A 14447-nucleotide genomic window follows, 5' to 3' on the forward strand; every position below is an offset into this window, starting at 1 on the left:
TGAGCAATGTGCATTTGCAAATGTGAGGGCTAGTCCAGCGCTAATGGCCTCTAGCACCCGCTTTTGCTTCTGCGTATCAGGGCCTCAGTGATTTAGATTGTGAGCACACTTGGGAGAGAAAGTACCTGTACAAGTATTTGTGTCTGTAAACCGCATAGTCGTCTAATGGGATCATTTACGGTATATCAAGTGCTGGAAATAAATAAATAAGCTTTCCTTGGGAATATAATTTCCCATATATTTGAAAGATCTGAATTTTTAAATGTGTGCTGTGTAAGTTGTTTTGGACATTTTACATGGATTTTCTTCCCATGGGGCTTGATGTAAGAAGAGTGTGCAATATACTAAATCCAAAAAATTATGTTTCCCAATAAGCCAGTCGAGAAAGTTGAGCCACATTATAATGCTGTCTTTGTTAATTATACATAAAGATTATTTTAATTATTAACATGTAAGTATTAGTTCCTTTGCACTGTGTGGGTTTTCATTTATTGTGTAAGGAAGAGTCACGTTGTGGGCCACAAGGAACGAATGTGTGACTTTGAAATCCAAGTTAGAGTTTTACTTAGTTAAACTAAATGGTTTCATCTTGTATGACTTTGAGGAGCGTTCTTGGCAAAGAAACTGAGACACTGAACTGTATGAACATATGTGCGGTCTTAGTTAGGCTAATGTAAAATCTGAGTCACTTCTTCTCTATTATTATTTTAATGTATGTATTTATTTGACTACACCTTTTTCGGTAGTAGCTCAAGGAGAGTTACATTCAGGTGCACTAGGTATTTCCCAGTCCCTAAAGAGCTTACAGTCCAGATTTGTACCTGAAGCAATGGGTTAAGTGACTTGCCCAAGATCACAAAGAGCAGCAGCAGCAGGATTTGAACTAGGCTTCCTTAGTTGTTAGCCTAGTGCTCTAGGCTACGATAGACTGGCAAGCTGTAGAATATAGGTGGTTAATGCCCTCTTACCTGATTCTGCTGATATATGATACCGCACCACTGCCAAACCACAATGATTAAACCACCTGTAAAACAAATATGTATACATGCATCTGCGAAAAATCATCGGCTCAGAAGAAGCAAAGTCTAGTCAGTTGGAGTCATGAAAGGTAAATTAGCATACTTGTCAAAATGATTTGTTTGTCAAAAATTATTATGCTTATTAGTTAATAGAAGAGCATGTTTTTCTTTTTCTCCTACAAAATTGAAAGATTTCAAGTGACTATAGAGGGGTTAATTCTCAAAGGGTCATTGAAATTTAGGCACTGAGATGATGCACCCAAAGCATATGTCCACAGTTCCACACCTAAGTTTAGGTGCAAGCACTTATGCCAGTCAAATGACTGTAGTAAATGCTTTTGCCTAACTAGGTAGTTAGGTACATAACTGCTAGTATTCTATAACCCACACACATAACTCATAGGCACGTCGCTCCTCCCACGTTCAAGCCCCTTTCCAGTTGTGTGCTATGGAAATTACGTGCCTGCCACTTAGCACCAAAACACAATAATTGGCAATTTTTAGTTGTTAAAATCAATTAGCATGTAATTAATTAAGGGGCCTTTTTACTAAAGGGTTTCTGCATGCCAATCTGGAACAACCACCAGGCTACCACAGAAGCCCAGCGGTAGTTCCCAACAGTGGCGTAGTTAAGTGGGGCCACGGAGGCCTGGGCCCCCATAGATTGTCCCTGGATCCCCCTGCCGATGACCCTCTTGACCCCCCTCCCGCCAGCCGAGGTCTTCTTCTTCCGGCGCAAGGCTTACCTCGGCTGGCGGGGGTTGGGGTCCCCCGCCAGCAAAAGTAGGTGACAGCGGCAGCGGAGGAGGGTTGGCAGCAGGAGGGGGGTCGAGAGGGTCATCGGCAGGGGGGTCAAAGTTGGTGGTGGTGGTTGTGGCAGCGGGGGGTTTGACAATGGTGGGGGGGTCGGCGGTGCTGGGGGGCTAAAATGTGTCCCCTCACCTTGGATTCTGGACCCCCCTCCCACCAAAGTCTGGCTATGCCCCTGGTTCCCAACCCCAGCACATGCCACTTCCAGTGCTACTGCTGGATTAGTGCAGGAGCCCTTACTGGTAAGTGCTCCCCCCCCCCCCCCCCACAAAAAAATGGTTGTGTGGTAAGTGGTTCACTTACCGCACAGCCATTTCTTTTAGAAAAAAAGGAGACAGCCTTTTACCCGCTGCAGTAAAAGGAGGCCTCAGCGCACATCAAAAACATGCATATAAGGACCTCTAAGTTAGTTGCATAACTGATCTTAATCTATAAATAGTGCACACAACTTAGGGGGCTAGAGCGCAATTGTCAAAGCCTTTTCCATGGGCACTGCGGAAGTGGGCTTTTACAAACTTGCCCACCCTATGTGTGGGTAAAGTTGGGCATGTGCAGCCTGTATGTGTGTAATTTGCCTGCAGTCGCTAGAGGCTTTCCTGATGGCAGGGTTATTGAGGGGGGGGGGGGAAGTTTGCACTTACATGCATACTGCCAAAAATTCAAAGATATATATACACTTTTAACCTGGAGATATGACACACTCCAAATTCCAGATGTAAATATGTACACACATAGGGTAACTCTATAAAATGGGTGCCAACATTTAGGCACCAAACATGCAAAATACTGGCATAAATCCAGCTATGTGCTTATTCTGTAACTATGCACATAATTTCGATATCACAAAGTTTGCAGGAGGTTATTCATGGGTGTAGTCTGGGTAGAACATGGTTAGACACATAACTTATAGAATACTGTAAGTTATGCATGTACCTCTAGTGCTCACGCATAACCACATACACACACACATATATATATATATATATATATATATACAGTCTATAAAGGAAAATAGACTCCATATTGGTGCCCTCTAAGTGCCTACATTTAGGTGCCCCTTTATAGAAGTGCCCTCACAGTGAGTAACATTCAAAAACAAAAGTACCCACATACTTTGCTTTAAAAATCCGAGCCTGCATCATTAATTTTTTTACAAATGTGAGCACTTAGAAAGTGACCAATTCAATGCATAACCAACCATGTCTCGTTTTCTAAGAAGAAACATCCAATTTCCCTTCTACTTGTCTTCTAATAATTTGCCCAACTCTGCACCCAGTTTGAGAAAATGAAAAAACTAATGAAACATCTTTATTTTTGCTTGTCTGATGACACGTTTTCCACCCACAAAATTGCGTGAATTATCTTCTGAAGATGTTCTACCATGATTGAACTGTGTGGTAGATTTAATTCAAAATGCTTCTTAAAAATCACAAATATGATCCAATATTAAAATTCTTAGATAGCTGCGGATTATCTCTTTGGCACACACATGGGAAATATATGCTCTACAGAATCACTGTAAAGTATAACATTGATTCAGCTTGAGTCATCGGGCACCTATTTAATAAATGAAATGGAATCATTTTGATTATGTCAAGACAGCCTTTATTTTGTTTCAATGAACAGTCAGCTAAGGTACCACTGACTCTAGCAGACTTTGTGCAAATGGTTGAAACATGCCAAGCTCTGAGAATCAGAGTTACCAGAGAAACTATCAAAGCAGGAGGTAAATGGATGGAACAGTCTTCAATGAATGTAGTGAAGGGCAGGTATAACTGCTAGGCGTAAAAAGAGTCAATGAAAATTCAGATCACCAACAGAATTAGGCTATTTGATGTTCTTAAACACTTCCTGACTTCTGAGTGGTTATTTATAATAGACCTGATTACAAAAAAAAAAGTTGCCATAAAGGAGTTGAGAAACTCTTTGGACAAATAAGCCTTATAAGTATAAAATATCAATTTCAAAATGGCTGCTTTATATTCATAGATCACGTGTATTGCTCCTATTTAAAAATGTATTGCTGTTTTGAAAGACATTTCCTTGGTGTTTTCCATGTGTTTAATATTACTATCGCTTGGGAGAGGCAGAGAGAGAGAGAGAGAGACTGTTAAAACGTGTATTACTCGGGGGACATCAAATTGTCAGCTGAAGAGTTTAAAGTAAAGAAACTCTAAATGTTTCCATATGGTTAACTGTATATTAGCTTCTTGTGTTAGTAATTAATGCGTGATGCTTCTTGCTGAAAGTATGCGGGGGTTTTTTTCTTAAATTCTTTCAGATTCACAAGTTCTGTCTGATGGTGAAGACTTGATTGGCCGGATTTCTTTTCTCCCATCCCCTCCGTCTTCTGCTAGGTCTTCACGCCAGTCATCTCAATAGCCCTTCGAGCTATAAACACTGCTGCGGATGAAAATCATTTCTGAACAAATCGACCTTATTGTAGGTGTTGTCCTACTAGCCTGCTGGCTCTGTGCTGTTGGGACTTTGAGTTACCATCCATGTCTATATCATGTATTTTTATTATAATAGTTAAAAAGAGAAATGAAGCCTTCCCTCAAGGCCCTTAATCTTAACTCTTGAAGGAGGTAACCTATAGTTGTTTACTGGAATCAAAATGGTTTGCCTTTCTTTTAAAAAATTGTATCTTTTTATAGATTGTTCCAAGAGCTCTTGAGTTTTAATGACATTGGAAGCTGCACGTGAACCCTGCATGTCCATCTAGAACCAGAGCTTGAAATTTAATTATAACTCTATAGCTGTTGGCCTGGCTTTATTATAGACACGGCTTATACACACCATCCTTCCACCTTGTATTACATTGAACAGACTTTCCCCTTTATTTCTAGAATAAGTTTAACAATACTTGTATTTGGCATTAGGGGCAACTTGAGACAAATGTAAATAAAGTTATTTTGTTTGTGGAATATAAAGCTCTACAACTGATCATATGTGAGTTGCTGATACTGCAAGAGTTATTATTGTTAGCAGAAAAGAAAAGAGATTGTTTTACAAACATGCACCAGAAGTGATATATTCAGGCGCCACATTATTTGAACTACGTGCACTGTGCCCTCTACCAGTCTCCAAAGGAGTGTTGCCCTAGAAACTTGTCTTAAATCCCCTGCTATATATCAACACCTTGTTTTAGCAGTCTTTGCTTGAATTACAGTTACACAGTTTGGCGCTTCTTTCAAATTTCCTCCCATCAGTTTGGCTAAAGAAAGGAATTTTTCTCCTTTAGAAATGAATTGGCTTAATTAGTAAGTAGATTAATGGCAATTGCTGGTGAGTTGGTTTCCAGCAGAGTTTCACCAGAGAGGGTTAATCGGAGTCAGGGCTGGAATCTTTCCCAGAACTGGCTGCCAGCCATTTCCGCCAACCAATCAAGCCGAAAAGAAATACGCTACTAGTGAACGTTTTAAATCCTACTGTTATTTTCTGTATGCAATGATTGCCCTATCCAATGGCTGCAGCTTTTAGTTAAAAACATGTGAGGGAGAATTTGCATTTTGTCCCCATTTCAAAGAGTTTTAAATGTTTCCCTTAACGTCAAAAGTGGCCAAAAGATTGTTAAAATACAATCTGAGGAACAGACCAAAAAGAAAAAAAGCAGTGGTTAAAACCGAATCAAATTTCTAGTGCAATAAATTTGGGGTTTCACAGTGCAAAACACTGCCAAAGCGGTTGCCAGAAAATCCACAAAGCTGCAAAAGGAAGTAGTCTTATAAGATACTACTTAAAATTTTCCAAGCTTTCCACTCATTTTTCTATAGTGGTAAAAATGCATTCATAGTTTTGCAGCTGCAAAAAAGAAAAAAAAAATCCCTGCTGAGAAATGCATATAATAGGAAAAACAGATCGGCTGGACAGGAACGTAATTAATGCCAAAAAGTGCTGAGGCCGGTTTCATAGCCCAGTCTTTTGATGATATCAAGACGAGACCTGGTGAAAAATGACGCATGCTTTAGCATTTTCGAAAGCTGGCAACTGGCAGAGTCCCTTTTTAGTCTATGCCGCGGAACAAAGGGGTCGCCAGAACTAGCTAGGTTGTAATGAGTTCTATGTCCCTAGCACATTAAGTGCATCATGGAAACATATTGTATCGAAATAGTTTGGAAGAGAATACTGGGGATGAAAGAGAATGGGTGCTTTGATCAGCTCCCTGGGGTCCTGAGTGCGCACAGACCGACTTGCAAGGAGTTATTCAGCTCCAGCTAGACACACTTACAACACCATTGAAAGAAATTTGCATATCTGTAATTTATCACATTTGTCCTCAACATTTTTCCAATGTAAATAAAAGTTGGCTAAATAAAAAAATATCAATCATCAAAGAAACAGAGGGACACCATTTAAGGTGGTCAGCATTTTTTTTTACCTCAATGTGAATAAAAAGCGGATTTCAACTTTTGCGAAAAAGTTCACATTGCTTTTTCCTGATAAGGAAAAAAAGGAGGGTTTATCGGCTAACATGCTGAAAGACACATCATCTGTGAATATATTTGAGAGGCTTCGCTTTCCTCCTTTGCTGAGAAAGAAGCAACGTTAGACTATAACTTTATAACTTTTTCTGTGCAAGGTAAATAATTTTGGCAAGCAACACAGACAGTGCCAAACCTCAGCCTTCACTTTAGCCACAAACACACATTTAAACGATTTCCCAAGTAAGTCCTGCTCTTAGATTCAGCACGTCTTGTTGAGCTGTCAAACTTTATTTGCAAAACTTGCCAGCTCAAGTGGACTAAACGCCTACGGGCTTCTTCTAAGGGAAAACGTACGTCTCCCCAAAAGAAACAAGGGCCAAGTTAACAGGCAGACATTGTTCTGCGTTTTAACAAACTTCAGTTAAACAGCAAACAAGAATCTTCAACTTGACCTTGGAGAAGGGCTGTGTGCCTTAGGATAATCTATCAAACCACCCCCGAATGACAATGATGTATTTCAAAGTATTGTCAGATGAAAAGATGGATAAATTCCCTGCTGCAGAGCGGGAGAACTTTTGAAGCAGGCACGCAGGGAAAAAGTGCGCCTTCCCAACCCTGGGTCTTCTGGGGGACGGCGCCTAGGAAATGAGCCAGTAAATCAGCACTGTAATATTTCTTAAGGGGCACGAGAAAGCTGTGAACAATACTTCTCATATTAAACGCAATATTTCTTTGCTTTGGTGCCGAACAAAAGTCATAGCAAGACGTCTTTATGGCTAATTCAGTGAAAGGCATAGCCCTGGTTCCCCTGCAGAAAGGTCAGCGGCTCTGTGTTTGGTCCACCGAGGGGGTGTTTTCACACTGAAAACTCAGCCAGCTGTCTCCCTGTCATCCTCTCACCACTGGGGAGCAGACACTGGCCATGGTTGTTAGCTGCATTCTACACCTGCAAAATATACCGATTTCCAACACTTTTCAACTTTTTGCTCTCTTTCTCAACTTTGACAACACAATTGAAGCACTTGATGAAAGCGCTGGAAGGCGAGGAGATGTGGAGACGGAAGCGGTTTCTTGAGGGTGCCTATTGAACGCCTATCAAAAGGGTCTCAAGTATGTTTATAACAAAAAACAAAAAAAAAATCTGCCAAACTTCCATATCATTGTAGGGACGTGAGATACATTTGTGGCGGACTAAGCTACTTGCTTAAGCCTACTATGGAGTTCTAGCACGCACAGCAGCCGCAATCTATGGGTTAATCCCAAGTTCACTTGATTTATAAGTGCCTCTTGCTAGGTTTTTTTTTGTTTGTTTGTTTCAGATGCGTTCACTATGGCACTAGCAAATTCTCCAGGGTGGGGGGGGGGGGGGGGGACTATATTCTTGCCTCTTTCAATTCAAGCATTGGTTAAACGTGTTTGCATTTTCAAACGTTTATGTGGCACCTGACCACCGTTTCACTGACAGCCGAGCTGCACCAGAGTGACCTTTGCATACGAACGTTTCAGAGTTCAGGAAGAAGGAGACCTAAACTGTAGCCTTACTCCAAAGATCGGGGTTATGCAATAGACAGTACAAACAATAGCACTGAGATGTGTTTGGGGGGGGGGGGGTTCTGCAAGTTTCAGAAAGTTTTCCTAATATTTTGCGCTGAAAGCTCCATGCATTGATACGTATTTTTGGGTTAGCACATGAAAGATGCCATACAAAATAATCTGATCTTCAGTCAAGAGTAGGGCCATAAAAATATGTGTGTCCTCTCAATATAATTGAATCCTTTGAAAAGGCACATACAACTATATAACAAAAACCTTCTTCTCTAATTACGTTTAAAAAAACGTTTAAGTAATAATCATTTAACTGAGGAGCGATTGTGCCTCATACTATAAGGATGCTTGCTATAATCTTATTTCCATTGTTACCTAAGTGCAAATGTTCAACTTAAAACCCAAAGAAAAGTTGGTTTATGCACCTCAGCATCGTTTCGGTTAAAAGACAGCCACCACGGGTTGTAAATCAGACACTCTGCCAATTCCGATTCTAATGCAACAGGTTGCTTGGAGCAGGTGCCTGGAAAAGGCCAACTGTGCACTCTGTCAAAAGTGCCCTGGGGCTATGTTTTAACCTGCCAGGAACAACAGGCTAGCCCGGGAAAATATGTTGAACTGAAGGGGAAGGGAAATCTCCAAAAAAAAAAAAAAAAAGGAGGTTAAAGAGCTCGGAACAGCGAGGAGCCCGGTGGCTTTGCAAACTTGAGGGGGACTCCGTGAGAACGGCACCAACTGCAGTGTGTCTTTTGTAAACTCGTCTGACTGCATAAAAAGAGAAAGAGAGAGGGCCAGGCTGAGGGGCTACAAGAAGGGCTTTTGTTGGGACTGTGCGATTTGGGGGGGATCGAGGGGGCAAGGGGGTGTGGGCCAGAAGCCAGAGGCCGTGGAGAGGCGGGATGCAGGCAGCCCGGTGCGCGCTCAGGAAACAGGCTCGGTGCCTCCTGGCTGCCCTTGGAGAGCCGCCTCCATGCGCAACCAGCCCTGATCCCCCCTGGCCCGCTCGCCAGAGCCTGGATCGGAGCTCAGCTCGCCCAGATGCACCGCTGGCGGGGCCAAGGCTTCAGTCCAGAGCCCCCGCGACCTCCTGGGCTCCCTCGGGGGCTCCCCCTCTGCTCCCAAAAGCGATCTTCGGCTCGGGAAAAGCCGGGACGCATGCGCGCCTCGGTGCACCAGCCACCTTCCCTGCCAAAGTTGCAAAAAGTTTGGGGAGAAAGTTTGGTAACTTTTGCAACAAGGCTGTAGCCGGCAGCTTTTGCCAATGCAAATGACTGATGCTGAAGCACCGTGTGCTTCCTGAATAAAGCTGCAGAGCCTTCAAAAGATAAAACGTGAGCTTTAAAAGGCTAGAAAGGGGACTTTTGTCTGGTCGAGAGAGTACTTGCGCATAAACGCAACGCGCTTCTCCAATTGCTTTGCCCTTTCTTTGCTGGCGGTCGTGGTCACCACATAGCGTGTTTCATTACAGCATAAGCTTTTCATCACCGGCCTTTGTTCGGCTTGAAAGTAATGCTGTGAATTAAAGAAATGACAATATTTTCTATCTGCTTGAAAGTCCAAGAGAAGAGCTCTTGAGCTTGGCAAAAATCAGGCAAATCATTCATCATGCCACCCCGCACCTGTGGTCTTGGCATTCAAAGTATACAAACCTATTCCTATTAAACTTAATTATTCCAAAACGACACAATGGTTGAAATGGAGCAGGTTGGAGTCTGTTTATTGGTGGTAAATGTTTTTCTGAAGGTCTTCTGAATCTCATTGTTAGCTCGTTGTTCAGGCTGCCCTCTTTCTTTCAGACGAGAGTAGCCTTGGACTTTTCAATTTTCAATCGTAGCATCTGCTTAATCGTACGGATCAAAATATGGAGACACAAAACATATGTAATGGTTGATTTGTTAAATCCTGGTAATGAGTTATTAACAAGGGGAAACAATGGGACAGGATGGTGAAAGCCTTATGGTAACAGAGTCACTTTATGTAATGCCTGACTTTCTCTTCTTGATAAATGGAACCAAGGCCTGAACGCCAGGTGATAGGAAGAAAATCGATGTCTTTAGAAGCCAGCACAGAGACTTTTTTTTTCTATGTGAAAAATTAGGAGACGTAAAATTTAATTGGCTGATCAGTGGTCTTAAGTTTAATTGCCAGTAAGCTTAGCATGAGAGACAAAACACAGTTTGGGCCGGTTTGCTTGCATCCCTTCTTCAAGTCCAAGTGCACCACTGAAAATGTGTTTTATTATAACACATGTCATGCTTTACAGTTGCCATATTGTGTCAAGACAATGGTTAATGGTACATTAAAGACAAGCAAACCATGCCAACACGTCTTGGAGACATTGTAAGGGCCTCTCTCTTTTGCTTGTTTTAGGCAGCTGCAGTCCAGGACCCAGAAGCACAAAAAGAACAAGTTTGAAATACCAGGTGCATCCTAGCGAACCACGACAGGGATTGATATGTTATAGCCCAGGACATGAACCTAGCAATAAAGATATCATTTCGATTGTTTCCCGCTTGCACGCCCTGTAAAGCAAGAGGCGCCGGAGCAGCCTGTTTTCTGGCAGCAATGGCTTTTTTTTTCCCCTCCCTGGGTTTTCTCTGCAAGCCAGAATCTCCCTCAGCCAAATCCGAACACCTGTTGGCCAGACCTCCCATCCCGTCGTGGGAATCGTTCCCCCCCAATGGTTCCAGATATCTAAACTGCAATTTGTTGTGGAATTATTTAGGATCATTCCCACAGGCTGCAGAATGCTGCTAGAAAGAGGGAGATTTACCCACGAGGTTTATACTAGGGGGAATGATTCAACTGGTGTTTGTTCAACCTCGCAGCTGGTACTCGGTGCCATAGAAAGATACATTAATGAAAATGTGATGAGTTCATGGACTGAAGAGGTTTCACACCCTATATACATGATAGGACTTTAATCCTAATAGTGGCAGATTAAAAGCCCTGGGAATCGCAGTGGGGCCATTTCACAGTGCCACTAACGACATCTTTATGCGCACTGCTTTCCTAATAGGAATTCCCTCAGTTTGCAACACATATTGGTGCATTTAAATTTGCATAAGCTATTTTTTTTTCTTCTTCAGTAAATGGCCTCCTTAACGTGAGAAATGAGGCATCGCTCTAAGGGACTGATATAAAAATAGGTTCAAATAACCCTTCAAGCCACTCTTTTCTCTACTGAAACTTTTGAAAATGAAAGAAAGAAAAACAATTTTCAGTTTCCTCAGACATTCTGTCTTCCTAATTTGTCCCTTTTTGTTTGTTTCTGTGTTTGTGGGAAGCTTCAGACCCAGATCAGTGTTATGCTGACCGCAGGGGTTCTCTCGGCTCTCAGCCCCCACGGTCACGCTCTTTGAGCACTCACCCTAAGCTGAATCGCACTATAGAAGACAGAGCAAAGATTATGAATATTATTTTATATATGTACCACAAGTCACAGAGTTGCTATGGCTTTCACACAAAGCTGAAAGTCTTGGGGGGGGGGGGGGGGGGGGTTCAACCTCTTAACTCGATTTCGAGTCATTCTGAGATCCTGGTGATTTTCAGGTAAAGCGTGCATAAAATGTGACCCAGCTCCGATTTTTTTAGCGGATTTTATTACATCAATGTCTAGAGATAGGCAGATTTGCCTTTAAACGTGACATGGTACATTTTTACATGAAATAGGTTGCATCGCAAGATCGGTTTGATTTGCACATGCACCGTTAATAATAGCCAACATTTGAGGGGGGACCCCCCTCCCCCGAGGTTTTAGTTTATATGCAAGTATAGTTTTAACGATTAGGTGTTATTGTTAGGAGGAGTGGGGGTCATGCTGATTAGAGAATACATGAATAGCGGGATTTCGTGCCCCCTCAGGCAAGTTCTTACAGTGCACGCAGGATTTACTGACCAGAAAACTTGGATGTGCTAGAGATATCAATTATAACCTTGTGCTGCTGCTATTATCTCGTTGGGAAATGAATTGAAGCCCTGAAACGATCCTTTCGGTCTGCCTCTGGCCGTAGGATTTTTTTTGTTGCTGTGGTTGCAAGCTGTATGAATGGCTTATGAGAGGAAATAAAACAGAACCTGTCAGTGCCTTTGAAGCTTACGTTCAAAGAGACTGGCCAAGTCAAGACAGGAGAGTGACAAGATAGAGACCCCTAGCGCTTTCCACGCAGAGCCCAGCTCTTCCGCTTCATCGGCACCATACTAAAGGATGTGTTAAAGCAACTGAATCAGAAAAGCCCGAAAAAACCAACAAAACCCCCCATTAAATGCCACGCAAAAGAAAAGGTGGCACGTCAAACCACGATTGTAGCATTTTCAATTGTGGAATAGCACGTTAGCGAATCAAATTAAAAAGGAGGCCTACAGAACACGTCCGAATCTTATAATGAAACTGAGGTCCGACTGCCATTTGACTTTATAATGAGTGTAATGAGATTACATGCCTGATGGAAGCACTTGTGGAAAAGCGACTTACTGTGTTTAATGAGGTCCTAATACAGGACAAAATCAAATTATAGTTTCGCTTCTCCTCCCTCCCTCCCCCCCCCCCCCCCCCCCCCGAAAAGATCACGGTTAACTTCAGTTCAATTAGCTCCAACTTTCTCTCTCATTTTACAATGCCCTTTAGGGAAAGCAGCATGTTCTAAATAATAGCAGAACCTTAACGGGGATTTTGTTTTTTTTTCTTTTTGCATTATGAATACAATCGAAAGAATGGCAATATTTAATGTAGGGGAACAGGGATATGAAAACAAATAAATATGACGGTTATATTTTTTGTGTCTGTGAATGATCTCCAACTGCAATTCAAGTGAGAATGAAATATGTCTAGACTGAAACTATTATCTTGTATGGAGATTCCTGTTTGTGGGTGTAGGCACCCTATGTAGCCCAACGAGGAAGAATTGTAATTATACTGTACCTTGGCGTGCCACACAGTTCTCGTCCGCCTTGGCACCCCACTTGCTCATGCAGATCTGCTCTAAGTCTGAGGCTGGGTTGCCACACTGGGACTCTCTGCCTGGTCCAGAGCTCAACAGTGACGTCTGCTGAGCCTCAGCCGCTACCTCGGGAAAATCTGATAGAGCAGCACCTGCCAAACGAGCTAGCAAGAGTCCAGCACCCACACCTCACCCCATGGGGAGGGCTGCTCTCAAATACTCGCTATTTAAACAAGAGCTCTGTGCATGTTAGAATCTGATTAATCTGCAATGCATCACCGCTTTCACAGCTTGCCCATGTTAGTTTAAGAGCTACTGTTACTACACGTTTGGAAATATGTTCGACCAATGTTCTCCTCTCGTACCAGTTGATGGTTTAACAGTTCATAGCTGATTCTGAAAGTAAGGTTTTATTCCTGGAAAATCGTAATTCCTTCTAGATCACACTATGTAGACTATTAGACCATAGATGCTGCTGGATTTGAGTTTTCAAGACCGCATAGGTCTGTAATGCCAAACGAAGGAAGTTTGTACTTATCTATTTGGATTTTATAATGATGGAAATAAGGTTAGTGAAATGTTCATTTTTTTTCCTGACGTATCTTCTTAAACCTGCTTTTTTTCGGCTATTGCTGAGAGTGTGGTGCAAAGGTGAAGAACGCTCATGCATGACTCTAAGAAAGCATTTATATAACATGCCATGTCCATATTGCTCACGTCTCATTCTCTATTAGAGAGCCTTTTGGTTGCACAAGATGAAAGGACACTATACTGCCAGGCAGGTTTTTGTTTGTCAGTCGGGCGATTGGATGGCCCCTTATCGAACTGGTGCTCGAGTTGTTTGTAAGGTATTTGGTATTCATAACGGGAGACAGTAAATATAAGTCGTAAGAGACAACATAATAAAGCCACGAAAAGGTGTGGCCAGTAAAAGAAATGGAAAACTTGTGAAACAAACGAAATAAATGCACAGCAATCAGAAAAGATGTCACGAAAGGAGAAATTATGCCACGTCTCACAGTGTTCATTATGACGCTATTTAGTTCTAATTCCATTTCCACAGTTAGCCCCTCCCCATCACCACCGCTACTCAATGACTACCCCCTACTCTCCCCAGGATTTATGTCAAACGTACTACTGACGCACACATGTTCCCTTTATATGCACACATACATATTACTATTATCATTTCCCAGAAAACAATCGTCTGGATAAGACTGTCCTTCTGATTTGAAATACTAGAAAGTTCTCTAAACTTGACCTCGAAAAGATTGCTTTTGGAAACATTTTATTCGGTGTATAAACTTAGTCTAATATTTTAATATTTGCAACAGAATAAGTTATTTTACAAAAAAAAGTTTATTCAAACTGTATTAATAACAATTTTTAGGAATTATTTTTGTATACAAAATAAATTATTTTCCACATATTCTGACCCACTTAAAAAATAGAATTGTGCCAAAAGGTGCAATTGGAATCAAAGTGTTGCATATTTTAAAAAATCACAATAAATTATTTATATATTATACATTCAATTTAAGACAATTCTCTATCTCATTATACTACCGGGTAATAAATAGATAAATAACAAACGTTGATTGCCATTAGAAGGAAATATTTAGCGTTATAAATTACATTTATAATATAAACATTTACATATATACAAGCATAGCCAATACAAGATACAGAACCAAAGTGTTCATAGT

General features: G+C 41.6%; 1 protein-coding gene across 1 annotated transcript in view; it reads left to right on the forward strand.

The window, feature by feature from the left end:
* Positions 1-4211, forward strand: part of C1H10orf67 (chromosome 1 C10orf67 homolog) — a 206763-nt gene extending 202552 nt beyond the window's left edge. Inside the window, exon 12 of the mRNA XM_030201660.1 lies at positions 4111-4211. Within this exon, the coding sequence (XP_030057520.1) occupies positions 4111-4211 (101 nt within the window). The remainder of the gene's footprint in view (positions 1-4110) is intronic.
* Positions 4212-14447: the final 10236 nt, after the last annotated feature.

Source organism: Microcaecilia unicolor, chromosome 1 (assembly GCF_901765095.1).
Source record: "Microcaecilia unicolor chromosome 1, aMicUni1.1, whole genome shotgun sequence".
In the NCBI taxonomy this organism is placed as follows: domain Eukaryota; kingdom Metazoa; phylum Chordata; class Amphibia; order Gymnophiona; family Siphonopidae; genus Microcaecilia; species Microcaecilia unicolor.